This window comes from Tauraco erythrolophus, chromosome 19 (assembly GCF_009769465.1).
Source record: "Tauraco erythrolophus isolate bTauEry1 chromosome 19, bTauEry1.pri, whole genome shotgun sequence".
Classification (NCBI taxonomy): domain Eukaryota; kingdom Metazoa; phylum Chordata; class Aves; order Musophagiformes; family Musophagidae; genus Tauraco; species Tauraco erythrolophus.
In genome coordinates, this window is record NC_141483.1 from 1,525,971 (window position 1) to 1,541,923 (window position 15,953).

The 15,953-nt window shown below is 63.9% G+C and overlaps 2 protein-coding genes across 5 annotated transcripts; one reads left to right on the forward strand and one right to left on the reverse strand.

Annotated features, from left to right (window-relative positions):
- Positions 1-334: 334 nt before the first annotated feature.
- On the reverse strand, positions 335-3,650 carry TCN2 (transcobalamin 2). 2 transcript variants are annotated; one of them, XM_086623670.1, is made up of 11 exons: positions 3,583-3,650; positions 3,243-3,256; positions 2,783-2,948; positions 2,583-2,678; positions 2,341-2,483; positions 2,072-2,233; positions 1,815-1,990; positions 1,084-1,258; positions 777-969; positions 486-607; positions 335-396 (listed from the first exon to the last, which is right to left on the reverse strand). In XM_086623670.1, the coding sequence occupies exons 1-11, from the start codon at positions 3,639-3,641 to the stop codon at positions 335-337; spliced, it is 1,368 nt and encodes a 455-aa protein (XP_086479796.1). In that variant the 5' UTR covers positions 3,642-3,650. The 2 variants fall into 2 exon arrangements, with proteins under 2 accessions (XP_086479796.1, XP_086479795.1); XM_086623669.1 differs by lacking the exon at positions 3,243-3,256 and having other exon boundaries at positions 2,595-2,678; positions 2,783-2,969; positions 3,587-3,641.
- A 1,200-nt stretch (positions 3,651-4,850) lies between these two features.
- PES1 (pescadillo ribosomal biogenesis factor 1) lies at positions 4,851-12,334 on the forward strand. 3 transcript variants are annotated; one of them, XM_086623280.1, is made up of 15 exons: positions 4,851-4,881; positions 5,357-5,436; positions 5,906-6,059; positions 6,158-6,267; positions 7,210-7,381; positions 7,636-7,725; positions 8,749-8,865; positions 9,013-9,090; positions 9,502-9,591; positions 9,731-9,861; positions 10,027-10,152; positions 10,316-10,500; positions 10,623-10,771; positions 11,082-11,267; positions 11,700-12,334. In XM_086623280.1, the coding sequence occupies exons 1-15, from the start codon at positions 4,858-4,860 to the stop codon at positions 11,784-11,786; spliced, it is 1,779 nt and encodes a 592-aa protein (XP_086479406.1). In that variant the 5' UTR covers positions 4,851-4,857; the 3' UTR covers positions 11,787-12,334. The 3 variants fall into 3 exon arrangements, with proteins under 3 accessions (XP_086479406.1, XP_086479405.1, XP_086479407.1); XM_086623279.1 differs by having other exon boundaries at positions 11,100-11,267; XM_086623281.1 differs by lacking the exon at positions 7,636-7,725 and having other exon boundaries at positions 11,100-11,267.
- The last annotated feature ends 3,619 nt before the right edge of the window (positions 12,335-15,953 follow it).

Below are 15,953 nucleotides of genomic sequence, written 5' to 3' on the forward strand. Positions count from 1 at the left end.
GGACAGCCCCGGCTGGCAGCGTGCCGGGGACGAGCAGCACTGGCTCAGACTCCCCAAACCAGCTGCTTTGGGCACCCCAAAACCAGCTGCTCCCAGCAGCTGCTGGCCCCATCCCCAAGCGGGGCCGGGACTGGAGGAGGTGCTGGTCTGGGTGCTGCCATCCCACCGTGCCCGTAGGAGGGACGGAGTCCCGCAGGAAGACTGCCCTGTCCTCCTCCCCGGGTGGATCTGGGGTGCCAGCAGATGGGGCACAGGGAAAGCAGGAGGCAGGGAGCCAGCGGGTCCTGTGCCCAAGGCAGGTGTTTCATTGCCCTCGCCCCCCCCACCTCGCCCTCTACCACTTGCTCAGGCGCAGGATGAGGGTCTCCCCGTCGTGAGGTCTGTAATCGGCGACACCTGTGGAGAGAGGGACGGCGGCCCTGGGTGACGGAGTGGCCGTGTGGGGACCCCCACCGCCTCCCCCGGGATCCCCACCCATCACTCACCCATCTGCAGGCTGGTGTTGGGGGCGGTGAGGAGCTGCCAGTAGCTCCGCTTGTGCTGCAGGGCCTCCAGCCCCAGCACCCTGCTCAGAAAGGGGCCCTGGGCAGTGTGCTGGGTGTCAAACCTGGCAGGTGGGAGAGGGGGATGAGGGACCGGCCCCGGCGGTGGGGCAGATCTGCTGCCAAGGGAGTCAGGCGGTGGGCACCGGGGTGAGCCTGCGGCACAGGGCACGTGGCCACCCTGGGTGTGACACCCAGGGACCCCCACCCACCCCAGCACGCAGGACCACGTACGTGAAGTTGTGGGGTCCCTGCGCAGCAGCTGCCCTCAGTACATCCAGGAGGGAGGCGCTGGCAGGTGCGGGCACCAGCTGGTCGTAGAGCCGCTCCTGGGGGCACCGCGGCTCGGGGCACTCCACCACCAGCCGCACCATCATGTTGCCGGGCACCACGGGCAGTGGCTCGGGGCTGACGGGCGTCAGCGTGTCTGCAAGAAGGAAGCCACCACGGCACTTACGGACACCAAGGCACCACCGCAACGGCACCTCTGCCAACCCCATCCCGGTTCCCCCTCGGCTCCCCGCACCGCCCCGGCTCCTACCCGGCTCCTCCTGGCAGCGCATAGAGGCGATGTCCAGGTACGAGCGGCCATACAGCACTGGCAGCGCCTGGGCCATGGTCGCGGCAGTGGTGAAGGCGTCCAGGTTCTCCAGCAGCGCAGCCATGGCCCGACTGTACGCCGGCTGCGTCCGGCACGTGTTGGTGGAGATGAAGACCTGGCAGCAGGAGGGAGGAAGGTGGTGGGGCAGTGGCCCAAGGTGGGAGGTGGGTCGGGTCCCAGGGCTGCAGGCACTGCTGCTGCTGGTGAGCGTCGCCCACCTGCCCAGCCCCTGCCCCGGGGCCGCTGCCTCTGCCTGGGCACCCATGTCTGCACCTGCACCCATACCTGTACCCGTGTATCCACCCACTTTTGCACCCATTGCACCCATGTCTGCACCCACACCTGTACCCGTGTATCCACCCACATTTGCACCCACGTCTGCACCTGCACCCATGTCTGCACCCACGCTTGTGCCCGCACCTGTGTCTGTGCTCACCCCACCTGCACCGACGCTCACACGCGCACCCAGTGCGCACCTGCACCCAGACCTGCACTCACAGCGCTGCCCACACCTGTGCCCACACCGCTGTATGCCCCCAGCCCTGCACACGCACGCACCCATGTCCCAAACCTCCACTCCTGTCTGCACCCACACCCACTCCTGCAGCCCTGCTCCCACCTGTGCCAGCACCCAGGCCCCACCCCAGAGGCCCCCCCGACACAACACCCACCTGCATGGCCCACGGGGTGCTGTACACGTTGCCGAAGAAGCCGTCCTGGCTCTGCGCCTCGACCATCTTCCTCCTCACCTCGTGCCTGGCCGCCCGCAGCTCCGCTGCCAGCCTGGTCCCCACCAGCCGCTCCCGCTCCAGGCAGGTGAAGGCCAGCGCCGCCACCGCCTCCGTGTCTGCGGGGGCACGGCATCACCCTGGATGCCCTGTGCCCGCCGTGGGTTGCCACCACCCCACCGGTCCCTGCGGTCGCTTACCCACAGCGCTGCCACCAGCGTGCCCGAACCTGCCATGCTGCTCAGCCACCAGGAGCCGGCGGATCACCTCCTCCCGCACCCGCTTGCGGTGGACGCACAGCGCCAGCACGCCCAGGCTGTACTGGTAGTAACTGGTGAGGGGGTGGCCGTGGTGTCGGGAGCCTGGGGACGAGGTGTGGTGTCACCAGGGCGAGCTGGTGGCCCCATGGCCAGACGTGCTGGCACATGGGTGGGTGCTCGCCGCTGTTGCCTCATGGCGATGCTCTCACCTGCCCAGTCCTCCTCCAGGTAGTACTTCAGCCACGTCACCAGTGAGCGCTGGGGACTGGGCTCTGGTGGGGGACAAGCAGCCCGCAGCCCCAGCAGGTACAGCGCCAGCCGCCCCGTCTCCGGCCATTCCACCTCAGTGCTCCTGCAAGGCACCGCGTCAGCTCTTGCTGGCAGCCAGGGCCCCCGCTCCACACCCGGGGGCTGTCACCTCGCCAGTGGTGGGGACCATCCCCGTGGGCACACACGTACGTACGTGCTGTGCTCGGGGGCCGCAGCATCCCGGTGGTGGTGGTGGCCGTGGGGTGCAACGTGGGGCTGGCCAACTGCCTGCAGGCTCCTGCGGGCACTCGGTGTCAGCGGGCTGCCGGGGCAGCGGGGGACACAGGGGACAACGCCCAGGGACACACATGGGGGGACCCATTGTGCCCCCTGGGCACCTACCGGCCATAGCGGTGCTGGAAGGTGTCCTGCAGCCGCGCCAGGTACTGCTCCTCCTGGCGCACGTGGTGGTCGCCGGCCAGGCGAAGGGCCAGGTAGACACTGGGGTCAGGGTCCCTCGCCGGGTCCACCGCCAGCCCCAGCAGCTGGGCACTCAGTGCCCGCACCGCTGCCGCCTCCCCTGGGGCTTCTGCCCCCCACGGCCCCGGGGAGAGGGAGCAGAGGGTGAGGGGGGGCAGGATGGGGCCAAACCCACCCCAAGCACCAGCCCTGTGGCACCTGCAGCCCCTGCCACAGCTGGAGATGGAGACTCAGCACCCCAACCCTGCTGTGCACCCAGTGCCCTCTGCGTTCCTCCCTCAAGTCCCAAAATCTCAAGCCTCCCCCCAAAAATGGGGAAGAAACAAAATTAGAGATGCAACACGAAGCAGCAGCACGGAGAGCCCAAAGCCTGGGCACAGACACCCTGCCACCAGGCTGGTGGGGCTGGCAGGGTGCCAGGGTGGCACCCTGTCCCCAGCGGACCCCAGAGGACTCCAGTGTGGTGGGGCAGCTGTGGGCACAGGAGCGGGGTGGGTTGGCTTTGGGCAGGAGAAGGGGGCACAGGAATGAGGCGGGTGCTGGGAGAGCTCGGCCCTGGCAAACACCACCGGCGGGGCTTCACGAGGCCAACGTCCCCCCAGCCCCACTCCTTGGGGACCTCTCGGCCACCACAGCTGGCTCAGGGACGCGCTGTGGGCACTATCCGTGTGGGCAAGACCCCTGGCAGGATGTGGGGGTCCGGTGGCTACGGGCTGCCATACTCACCGCAGAGCTGGGCTGGCAGGACGGCAGCCTGCAGCAGGACGAGGAGCAGCCACATGCCGGAGCGAGGCGGCAAATGCCACGGTGCAGCACGGCTGGCAGCCTGGCAGAGGCAGGCAGAGCCCGGCCGGGACACCGCCAGGGACGGGAAGGTGTCACCAGAGGCTGTTTCCGCACATCTGGGCCAAGTCAGCAGAAACGGGAAAGGACTTTGGCTGGAGGCGAAGGAAGGGAAGCGGGGCTGCTCCGTGCCGGGGCGGAGAGAAGGCGCCCGCGGCCGCTCTTCCCTCCTGCCTCCCTGACCTGGCACCAGCCCCACGAGCACCCAGGCCTCCCTGCCCGGGGCAGCGAGACCCAAACTGCCAGTGGCCAGGTCAAAATCACCGCGCAGTCAGCCAAAAAAAAAAACAAAAAGAGATTAAAATCTCGAAAATCTGCACCCTCCATCCCCACAGCCTCTGAAATCTTTATTAAATCTTTTATCTGGATCTTTATGGAAAAGCGGGATGAACGAGGGAAACTGAGGATTGACCAGCCCAGCTAACGAGGGCGGGTGTGGGGCGCTGACCCTCAAGGGGTAAATCCCTGCGGCCGGGGGGAGCGGGCTCCCGGGGCGCTGCTGGGGCTGGGGGCTCCCGGGCCTGGAACGGGGCGCCAGGCTGTGCGACCCCCCTCCTGCGCCCACAGAACCCCCGCAGCTGGCACGGGCTGCCGACGGGGCTACCGGCTTCTGCCACCGCCTGGGACACACCGGGGACCCTCACGGGGCACAGCCCGGCTGGGGGGGGGGGCACCCACGGGTGTCCTGCTGGGGGTGCCGGACCCAGGGGCACCTCGGGGCGGACAAAACACCCACGGAGGGCACCACACGGCACCCTGCCAGGGCCCTGGAGCTGCCAGGGCCTGGGCAGCCCCAGCCAGGCCGCTGATTCCTGCGTGGCACCAGCACCGGGACCCGCCGCCCACGTCCCTACGGGCGGCCACTGCCGCCGCCCCGCACCGTCCCCGCTATATCCCAGCGTGCCCCGCGCCGCAGGACCCCGTCGCCCAGGCCGTGCGGGCTGCCCGCGGAACGCCTGCCTGAGCCCGGCCCCGCCGCCTGCCCGCTGTGCCCAGCCTGCCCGCTCTGCCCACCCTGCCCGCTCTGCCCGCTCTGCCTTCCTGACCGGGGCGGCTGCGGCGGGCGCGGGCCCCGGGCGCAGGCAGAGTGGGGTCACACCGGGGGTCCTGCGGCGTACCGGGAGCACGCGGGCGGCGGCGGCGGCGGCGGGGCCATGGGCGGGGTGGAGAAGAAGAAGGTACCTTGGGGCGGCCTGGCCGCCTCTACCCCCCCCCGGCCCGGTTACCGGAGCGTCCCCCTTCCCCCTCCCCGTGCCCCGCTCGGCGGCCACGCTCGCGCTCCTCCGTCTCCCGCCGTGCCCTCCCGTGTCGTGGTCCCTCCCCTCCGTTGCCGGTGCTCCCCCCGCCCCCTGTACGGTACCGGTGCTTGCCCCTGTCGTGCCCCTCTCCCTTCGGTACCGGTGCTCACCTCCCCTCGTCCAGTGCTGATGTCCCCCCGGTTCCAGTTCCCGCCCGTGTAGCACCGTACCTGCCGCCGGTGCCCAGTCTCTCCCCCCACCCCCAGCTGCCTGTGCCCGGTGGCTCCTTTCTGCTCCCCCCACCGGTGCCCGTTTCTCCCTACAAGCGCCGGTGGCTTCGGGGCTGCCGCTCCCGACCGCGGTCCTCCCGCCACCCCGTGCCGAGTCCCCCCCCGACATTCCCATCTCTCCCCAGTACGAGCGAGGATCCGCCACCAACTACATCACCCGCAACCGGGCACGGAAGAAGCTGCAGCTGAGCCTGCCCGACTTCAGGTGCCCCTGGAACCCCAAAACCCCCCCAGACTCCCCCGAGCCCCCAAATCCCCCCCGGGGTGCCCCAAAACCCCCTCCCCCCGTACCCCCTGAAACCCCCTGGACCCTCCCAAAACCTCCCCTGGGCTCCTGCAAACTCCCCCCCGGGCCCCCCAAACCTTCCCAGACTCCCCCAAAACCCCCCTGGGGCTCTCCAAAACCCCCCAGACCCCAAAACCCCCACCCCCCCAAGCCCCCTGGACCCCCATATTCCCTCAGGGAAGCAGCAGAGGCTCGAGCCCGTGATGGGTGCACGGGGTGACCCTTTCCCTCTGGAGTGTGGTGGTGTGTCCCACATGTCCCGGGGTTCCAGGTTGCGGAATTTTGGGGTTTCTTCCTCCTCTCGAGGGGTGGCAGCGGAACCCCAGGGAAAGGCCCCTGGGGTGTTCCGCGTGGGGGAACACGGGTGCTCACCGCGTTGCCGTTCCAGGCGCCTCTGCATCCTGAAGGGGATTTACCCCCACGAGCCCAAGCACAAGAAGAAGGTGAACAAAGGCTCCACCGCGCCCCGGACCTTCTATCTCCTTAAGGACATCAGGTTCCTCCTTCACGAGCCCATCGTCAACAAGTTCCGGGAGTATAAGGTTCGTTATCCCACAGGAGACCCCCGGGATGGTGCCCAAGGGGCCGCTGGGGGGTCCTTCTCTACCGCAGAGCCCCCATCCTCCCGCTTTCCCCACAGGTGTTTGTCCGGAAGCTCCGGAAGGCGTACGGGAAGAGCGAGTGGAGCACTGTAGACCGTCTGAAGGACAACAAGCCCAGCTACAAGCTCGACCACATTGTGAAGGAGAGGTGAGCCACCAGCCAAGTCCCAGCAGAGCCGACTTCTCTTGGGATGAGCTTTCCCCATGGCCACCTGGACCTGTGGAGCCTTCACCATGTCCGTCCCTCTTTAGGAATCCACCTCCTGTAGTAGTTCTGGAGGTTTGGATGGAAAATGGTGTTTCTGGGCTGGAGGAGAAGGTGTAGCAAAGTGTGAGCGAACAGGGAGTACTTGCCATCCTAGATGGCTCCAGGATCTCCAGGAAGATGCTGAGAGCTGTCCTCCTCTCCCTGAGCTGTGTTTTCCTTGGAGGAAGAGCTGGTGGAGGGTGAACCATGCCAACAGAGTTGGTGAATTTGGTGGCAGTGAGAGAGGAGAGGACCTGGGAGAGAGGGGACCTGCTCTGCCAGGTCTCCTCGTTATCCCGGTGGTGCCTGATGCGGAGAGGGGAGAGAGGAGGAGCACCAAGAGACACGGGCCACCCCGACCAGCTCTGTGCTCAGGAGAGGAGATGCTCCGGGCACTCGGTGTCTGTGGGGCTGCGCGATCTCCTTCCGAGCGCAGTGTTTGAGTCCTGCAGCTTTCATCCGGGCCTCATCCGTCTGGCCAAGGAGCACCACGTGCTGGTGTCCACCACAGGCCGGGGCTGGGATTCCCCAGCACTGTCCTTATGGGTGCCCTGAAACCTGTTTACGCCCACCCCATAATCAGGGGTTGCCAGCCCCTCGCCGGGATGTTCCTGGCTCCTTGGAGAGCCTTGAACCCCGGCAGCTGCTCGCGGGCCCCTGTGTGGCCGCAGGCTCCTCGGTGCCTGGGAGGGACACCCCATCCCTGTGGGTCACCAGCTTTGGGGGGACGTGCAGGAGATGGATGCTTGGCAGTCCCCACGTCCTTTCTCCACCAGCCTCAGTGGCTTTTGGTGGACACTGGAGCTGGGTGTGATTCCCTGTTCTCCTCCTGCCCGGGCACAGGTACCCAACCTTCGTAGACGCACTGCGGGACCTGGACGATGCCCTCTCCATGTGCTTCCTCTTCTCTACCTTCCCACGGACGGGCAAGTGCCATGTCCAGACCATCCAGCTCTGCCGGCGCTTGGCCGTGGAGTTCCTGAACTATGTCATCGCCTCCCGCTCCCTGCGCAAGGTGGGTGCTGTGAGGAGGGACGGGGCCGAGACCTTCCCTGCCCCGGGGGGGCCACGGAGGCGGGGGTGGTGGACTTGTGCCCCAGGAGAGCACGGGGCCAGCTGTGCTAGCAGCTTTGGATGGGGAACGAGTCCTTCCAGATGTGACACTCCCCTGATGAACCTGCTGATGGAAAAAGGGTTAAAGAGGACAGGGAGAAGGGAGCACCCGTGGTGGCCTTCCTCCTGCTGAGCCCTCATGCTGTTCCCTGCCAGGTCTTCCTCTCCATCAAGGGCATCTACTACCAGGCCGAGGTGCTGGGGCAGCCCGTCACCTGGATCACCCCTTATGCCTTCGCCCACGATGTGAGTTTCTGGGAAGAGTGCGGCAGGATCCGTGCTGCTCCCGTCCCTGTGGCCGGGGAAGGGTCGAGGCTCCGTTCTGCGGCTCTCGCGCTGCAGAGGCAGGCGAGGCTGTGCCCAGCCTGTGGCAGAGACCACAAGGCGCGGCTTGGGAGGTGCCCGGGGACACAACCCTCTTATACCGCCCCAGGATGGCTACACCCATGTCCCCTGCACCTGGCTGTACCAGTCTCCCCAGTTCCTTGTTTCCATTTGTCAATTATTAAAATGTGCCATAATCAGCAAGTAAAGATTAACCTGCAGGAATGAGGCTGGTGGCACAGAAGGAAGAGACAAATCAGACCCTGCACCCTCTGCCAGGGTGGTTCTGCCGTGCCCGCTGCGTGGTCCAGGCGGAGACAGGGTCTGGGGAGAGCTATGGGTGCCTCCGTGCCAGGACAGCTGCGTGCTGCACCTTGCCAAGATCCTTGGCATGCAGGGCTTCACCATCCTGGCAATGCCCTCTTGTTTCGCCCCAGAATTTTCCAGGGCGTGGCACGGTTGGGTTGAGGCTTTGCAGCTTTGTGGCTTTTGGTATGTCCTGTGCTGGGGCTCACCTTCCCAGCTCGCCCCCGCAGCATCTCCTTGGCCAACCCGTGTCCTTCCCAGCCAGCATCACTTCTCGCTCCCTTGGCTTCTGGGGAGCTGGTTGGGTCCCTGCTGGATCTCAGCTCCTTGCCCTGCTCTTGAGCTGCTTTGCTGCACTTCTCACACAAAGCAGCAGAGTCCCTGGACCAAGCCCCCGAGGTCCCCATCCATGATGGGATGGGGTGCTCCATCCGAGCAGGCCCTTTCACGGAGGGGTGGCAGCAGGGCCAGCCTGGAGAGCTCGCCCTGCCCAGTGTCTGGCAGTGGCTGTGGATCTCCAGACCTCACAGTGAAGGGGGAAGGAACCTCCTCCCTGTACGGATGGGACAGGACCCTGTCCCTGCAGAGGGGACTCTGATCCTTTGTCCTTGTGTCCTCACCCTTCCCGTGTGCCTGCAGCACCCAACGGACGTGGATTACCGTGTGATGGCCACCTTCACCGAGTTTTACACCACCCTCCTGGGCTTCGTCAACTTTCGCCTTTACCAGTCCCTCAACTTGCTCTACCCCCCGAAGGTGAGGCCACCACCTGCCCCTGGGGACATGCTGTGCTGTCCCACCTGGTGCAGGTGGTGGGAAGCAAGCCCGTGGTGGAGGGCTGGGGGGGATGTCTGGGGGCTCTGAATTTGGGAGCTGTCCTTCCATCTTTCTGTTTCTCCCCAGATCGATGGCCAGGCTGATGTTGAGCTGAAGCCCGTGGAGGGCAAGGAGTATGCCATGGATTCGGAGAGCTACCTGGAGGTGAGGGACGCTGCTGTCACCCCAGCCCAAGTCACCTGATCACAAACCCCGTCCTGGTGTGGAGCTCTCGGCATGCAGGGGCTGAGGAGCAGAGCCTGATCTCCACGTGGTGTAGGGGACTGGTTCCAGACCCCCGTCCCTGTACACTGGCCAAGGGAGGAGCTGTGGCTTGGCCTCACAGGCCGCTGGCCTCCCCCATGCATGACACAGGACCCTCCGAAGCCCCGGTGCCGGACACTGCAGGGTGGGACAGTGCATGGAGGAGGCTGAACGTCTGTGTAATCCCAGGGGAAGGTCTTTTGGCCTCTCGCTCTGAGAAATCACCTTCTCCTTCCTCCGTGAGGCTGCATCTTTTCCCATCTCCGAAGCACCGGGTGGGTGTGACGCTGTCTCGGTCTCTTCCCGCTGCAGAAACTGTCGGCTCTGAGTGCCAGCCTGGCCCGCATGGTGGCACCGACCCACGAGGATGAGGTGGAGATGGATGAGTTCCCGGTGGAGGGGGTAAGAGCCTGGTGGGGGGGCTCAGCCCTGGCTTTGGGTGACTCTGTCTGGTGTGGTGCTGGGAGGGACTGGCAGGAGGGTGGGGACGGCATCTGAGAGCCCTCCGTGAGGAGGAGGCTGAGTGCTTTGCTCTGAGCAGGAGACAGCGGAGCAGATGGACGCAAGGAAGAAGGAGCAGGAGGCCCTGGAGAAGCACAAAAAGCTGTTTGAAGGGCTGCGCTTCTTCCTCAACAGGGAGGTGCCTCGAGAGCCGCTGGCCTTCGTCATCCGGTACGTGGTGGGCAAGCTGTCCCTCGGCAGCCCTGCTGCCCCGTGCTGGCCTCTGCCAGCCTCTCCGTCAGGCCTTTTGAGGCCAATCTGCCTGATGTCCCACGGGTGAGGTGACCCTCAGGGTCCCTGCTGCCTGCCTGACTCCTCGGTGTGTTTTGCTGGCAGGTGCTTTGGTGGCCAGGTCTCCTGGGACAAGTCCCTGTGTATCGGTGCCACCTACGATGTGAGCGACCGTTCCATCACCCACCAGATTGTTGACCGGCCCCGGGTGGAGCAGCAGGTTGTTGGCAGGTGGGTGAGGCAGCTGGCCTGTCCCCAGAATGGGGGCACCTGGGCTAGTGAGTGTCCCTGGTTGTCCCAGAGCTGTCCCATGTTCCGCTCCCTCGCAGCCCCATGGGCTCCAGAGCCTGGGGTGGGAGGCAGGAGCCTGACCCCGTGTCCCTCTGCCCCACAGGTATTACCTGCAGCCTCAGTGGGTCTTCGACTCCGTCAATGCCAAGCTCTGCCTGCCCGTGGCCGACTACTTCCCTGGCGTGATGCTGCCCCCGCACCTCTCGCCCTTCGTGACGGAGCAGGAAGGAGACTATGTCCCTCCGGAGAAGCTGAAGCTGCTGGCCATGCAGAGGGGCGAGAACCCAGGTGACGTGAGGCTCCGAGGTCGGAGGAGGAGAGGAGCCGGGCAGTGGTGCTGCCTCAGCAGGGCTGCACCTGCTCCAGCGCCAGCAACTGCTCTCCCGTTGGTAACGGTGGTCTCCCTGCAGATGAAGAGAGTGAGGAGGAGGAGGAGGAAGAGGAAGAAGAGGAGGATGACAATGAGAGAGAAGAAGAGGAGGAGGAGGAAGATGAGTCTGAAAAGGAAGAAGAGATGAAACTAAAGAAGATGGAAGAGCAGAAGGCTCAGAGCAACAAGGTACTGGCAGCGGGGCGGGAGCCCCGGGAGGAGGCAGCTCTGGTGAGCTCCGTCCCTGCCGGGGCTCTGCTCGCCATGGGGTGTCCCGGCCAGGTCCCTGCTGTGGGACAGCCAGGGCAGTGCTGCTCCTGGGGCCACCACCACGCTTCTGGTCCTGGGCTGATGTTCATGAGCTGCAGCTCCCATTCACGCTCAGGACCTGCCGCCCGGTCCGGAGGGTGCTGCGGCTCTTCCGCGGACTCTAGTGAATGGTGTGAAAACCTTCATCCCTGGAGAAGGGTGGTGGGCTCTTGGCATTCGGGGTCCTGAGCTCTCTGGCTCCTCGCAGGCACTTCCCGTGAAGGTGACCGCTGGCAAGCTGCGGCTGGAGGACAGGCAGCGCCTGGAGCAGGAGCAGCAGAGCGAGGAGAAGCGTCTGGCTATCATGATGATGAAGAAAAGGGAGAAGTATCTCTACAAGAAGATCATGTTTGGCAAGAAGCGCAAAGTCCGAGAGGTACGAGCGTAGGGCTGCTCTGCGCCCATCCTGGTGCTGGCTCTTCCCAAACTGGCTCACAGCTACGGATCGCTAAAGCTGAGTCTGTCCCCATCCCAGGAGAGAGACAGCAGCATCTGCTTCCCACACTGTGCCCGCTCTGGGCTGCTCCTTCCACTCCTCCCTGTACCCAGTGAGGACATTGAGCAGAGGTGGGCACGGGTGAGGCTCTACCAGCCTCTTCCCCAGCATCACTGGGCTGCGGCCTCTCAACCCTGATGGGGCAGAGCTCCTTGTGCTCCCTCGGGAGCTGCCGCCACTCTCCATGCCCCACGCCTGGCCTGGGTGCTGGCAGCAGATGGGTCCATCTCCCCCACGTGCCACCAGAGGGTTTGGTGGGACCGAGGGTAGAGATGCCTGACAGTGGGTCTTGGGGCGGGGGTTTCTCCGTAGGCAAACAAACTGGCTGCCAAGAGGAAAGCCCATGACACTGCCGTCAAAGAGGAGAAAAAGAAAAGCAAGAAGGCGCGCCGAGCGTGATGGGCCCTGTGGGTCCCCGCACCAGGACCCCCCGGTGGCCACGCACTGCAGACACCGTCACCTTTGGGTGAAGAACCCTCAGCTTTGCTCTTGGGACGGAAATGCTGAATTAAAACATTCTCCATCGTGAATACACTTCCCGCTGTGCCTTTCCCGGGGCTCTCTCTGCCACTGCCACTGCCCATCCCAGTCTGGGCTGTGGGATCGGTGTCATGAGGACCATCCTCTTCATGCTGGTGCCACATCTACTTCCTGACCCTCGGGGGTGGCAAGCGAGGAAGAGGAGGCCAAGGAGCACTCTAGGCTCTCACAGGTCCCTCCAGGATTGTTCCTTTTGAATTTGCACAGCCCTGGGCAGAGGAGCTGAGCCCTCGGGGCAGAGCAGGAGCTCCCCAGGGGCTTCCCAGCTTTGGGAGGGCATTGAGGTGTGTTTTGGAGGCTTGGCACAAGGAGCGGGGCTTTGCCCCAGCCTTGGTGGAGAGGAGTCCCTGGTGGAGGGGAGCCCATTCTCTGTCCAGCCTGAAGCCCCCCAGCATCCACATGGCAGCCTGGACTTCTCTTATATTTTTATTTTTAATTAAAGAAGGTGACGCTTCCCCGATGGTGTGTGGTGTCTGTTCGCTCCTGGCTGTGGTGGGGCGACGCGACTCCGTTCTGCTCCAGCGCTCCGTGCTCTGCCCAGTCTTGGCCATGGCAGAGGATGTACAGCTCGGTTCATGCGAGATGCATGAGGGGCTGGAGATGGCTCCTTGTCCTGCACCGGGTGCAGGTAGGGCTGTTGGGAGGTGGAGCAGAAGGGAGGGAGCGCAGCGCGGTCCCTGCTCTGGGTCCCAAGACCTGTGGGCACTGTGGCTGATACCTTGTTCCCAGGTTTGAGTGGAGTCTGCTCCATCCTGGCTGGGTGCTGAGAGCTGACTGCCAAATCCACTTTCAACCATGGGAAGCACAAAGTCCTGCCCCTGGGGAAGAGCAGCCCCGGGCACCAGGACACACTGAGCACCTCCAGGCTGGAAATCAGCTCAGCAGAAAAGGACCTGGAGGTCCTGGTAGCCACCATGAGCCACCAACGTGTGCCCTTGGGGCAAAGAGGGCTGATGGTGCCGCGTGAGGAGCGTTGGAGGGGATTGAGGGAGGTGATCCTGCCCCGCGGTGCTGGTGGGCAGCTCATGGGGGGCTGTGTCCAGCCACGGGCTCCCCCCTGCAAGAGAGACGTGGACATACTGGAGCGCGTCCACCAAAGGGCCACCAAGATCACGCAGGGAGTGGAGTACCTCTGCTGGGAGTGGAGAAGACAAAGTTCAGGGTTACCCTATAAAATATAAATAACGTGACGAGGCGGGTGTGAAGGTGGAGCTGGGCTCTTCCCTGTGCCTGGCACCAGGGCATGGGGTGATGGGCACCGGCTGGAGCCCAGGAGGTTCCTCTGAACTTCAAGAAACACTTTCTCATCTTGAAGGCAACCAAGTGCTGGCACAAAGCTGCCCAGAGAGGGTGAATTCTCCACCCACAGAGGTATCCAGACCAGAGAGGGTGGACCAGGCGACCTCCAGAGGTGCCCCCAACCCTGCCACGGCACCGTTGGGTGCAGGAGGAGGTTCTGGGGCTCCCTGTCCCTCCCCCACCTCCCTCCAGCGAGAGGGAAGGGGAGGAGGTTTTTTGGGTGAAAAAGAGGTCATTTGGGGGCTGTGGGCTGAGATGAAGCAAGGCACGGAGAAGCAAAGCTGCCATGCTTGGTGGCCACAGCATCAACAGCATTATCTTCCCCTCCCTTTCCCCTAAATCCTGTTTTTTTTCCCCCAAAACAGCCACCCCCCCCATTCCCTCAGCGGGGCCCGCACGGCCCTGAGCCTGTGCATGGCCGCCGGCCCGGAGCAGGTAACGCTCGGCTCGGGCAGGATCCGCAGGGTCGGCCCTTCTCCGGCTCCTTCGGGGTTGGGAAGGGGTGTCCCAGGGTGGGGGGATCCCCGGGGGGTGGCGGGGTTCGGGTGGTGTCATATTCGGGGCACATGGGGACGGCCCTGTCTGCGGCCATGGTGGGTGCTGCGGTGTCTCCCGGCGTTTTCATGGAGACACCTTCCCGCCGGCTGCGCCGTCCCACGGGCCCTTCATGGGGGCACCACGGCCGAAGCCATCGCCAAGGGGGGTTATCTCGGGGGGTTCTCACGGGGACACCCCGTCCCCAGCTGTGCCGGAGGCGGCACCATCCCATGGGATTGTTTCGGAGGACGCTGCGTTCCAGCCCTGCCCGGGTGAAGGCTGTGCCACCCCATGGCACTCCCGTGGGGACGCAGGTGTGGCGTGAAGGCACCGCGGGCGCTGCCAGCCTTGGGGGGGCAATAACCCCCGGCAGCAATGCAGACAGGGAGCTGTCGATGGCGGCTCTTCCTTCCTCCCTCCTTTCCTTCTTTTCCTTTCTTTTCTCTTTCCTTTTTTCTTTTTTTCCTTTTTTCCTTTTTTCCTTTTTTCCTTTGTTGCTTTATTCCTTTTCTCATTTTCTCCCTTTCTCCTTTTTTCTTTTTTCTTTTTTCTTTTTCCTTTTTTTCCTTTTTTCCTTTTTTCTTTTTTTTCCTTTTCTCCTTTTCTCCTGTTCTTTTTTCTTTTTTCTTTTTTCTTTTTTCTTTTTTTTTTCTTTTCTCTTTTTTCTTTTTCCTTTTTTCTTTTTTCTTTTTTCTTTTTTCTTTTTTCTTCTTTCTTCTTCCCTCCTTCCTTGACTTCAACTCTCAGAAAAGGAGGACATTCAACCCCTTGGGAGCTCCTGGGGCTGCGCCCGGAGCTGGACTTCCACCACGGGGCAGGAGAACCTCAATGTGACTTCCCAACCGCAGCGAAGCCGCCGGACGCCCGCTCCCGGCCACCCGCAGGCGCTGCTCCGGGGTGGCGGATAAGGAGAAGGTGGTGGGACCGGCAGGCAGAGGCAGCCGCAGGCAGCAGGCCCAGCGCCAGGCTGCCTGGCTGGTGACCACAAACTGGTCACACCAACCCAACGACCACCAGTTCTCCCTCTTTCAGCAGCGCCAATGACAGCTTTTCTGCACGATAAAGGCCCCCACCGCCGCGCTTGGCCAACGGATGTCTGTCAGGGCCAAGCCCTGGCCTGGATGGGGTGTCCCACAGTGGTTCTGCTGCCCACCCCTCCAACCAGCCAGTCGGGCTCCTCACCAAACCCCTCAGGACCCCCAGCTCCGGCGCATGCTTCCCTGGCAGTCACGGATTTCAGCACGAGTGCTTCATTTGCACCCCCAAATCTCAGGAAGGATTGCTCTACCTGCTCCCAGGAGGGGGGACATCGTGGTGGAGCCCTCCTGGGGGTGGTTTGCACCCCATGGGGTGCAGGAGACAGAGTATCGCAGCTCCCCGGCTTGTTTAAATCGCATCCGAGGCCGCGAGCATCCCTTCGTTGAGTTGCTGCATCCCGGCTGCTGCAGTCCTCTTCCAGCTGGAAACCCTTCGCAATGCTGTCCCCAGAAAAAGGGGGAAAACTTGGAATTAAGGAAAATGCCCTGTGCAGTGGGGGTGAGACGGCTCCTTGCCCCCACGCCGCTGTTTCCAGGGTGAATCCGGGTAAGGGGATGGGAAGGCGAGCGGCTGGAGCCAGAGCAGGCGGCAGAGCTGGAGGCATTATTTAATTCAGTGTCACGGTTGTTTTGCGCATGGCCATTACCCATGACAAATGGACCTCGGAGGGCAAGGGGAAGACATGGGCAATAAATCCCAGGCGTGACTCCAGCCGGGGCTGGGTGCAACTGGAAACACCTTGGAAAAGGACTTGGGAGGGGGTTGCACGCTTGCTGCATGCTCAGGCGTTACTCCGAGTAGGGATGAGTCTTCCATCCCTGTCCCGGCAGCAGCTGCTGTGTCCCCAGAGGCAGGTGGGTATGTTGATTTTTGGGGAGCGTGTGCTTGCGTTGGCTTGTGCTCGCTTGCACGCTTGCTTGCTCCTCTCCACTTCCCCGAGGTGCCTGTTCCTCTCCACTGCCCATGGTGGCACGGCCGCGACCTTTAATTTTGAGGAGCCGGATGGGGTCCCTCATCCAGGGCCAGGGACACCAGGAGGTGTCTGTCCCAGGAGAGCGGGGACATGCCAGCAGGGTCAGCACCTGCAGGGAGGTGGCAGCTCCTCATCCCTCTCCTTGTGATGACGGGGGACGTTCTGGCTTTACTCGTCCC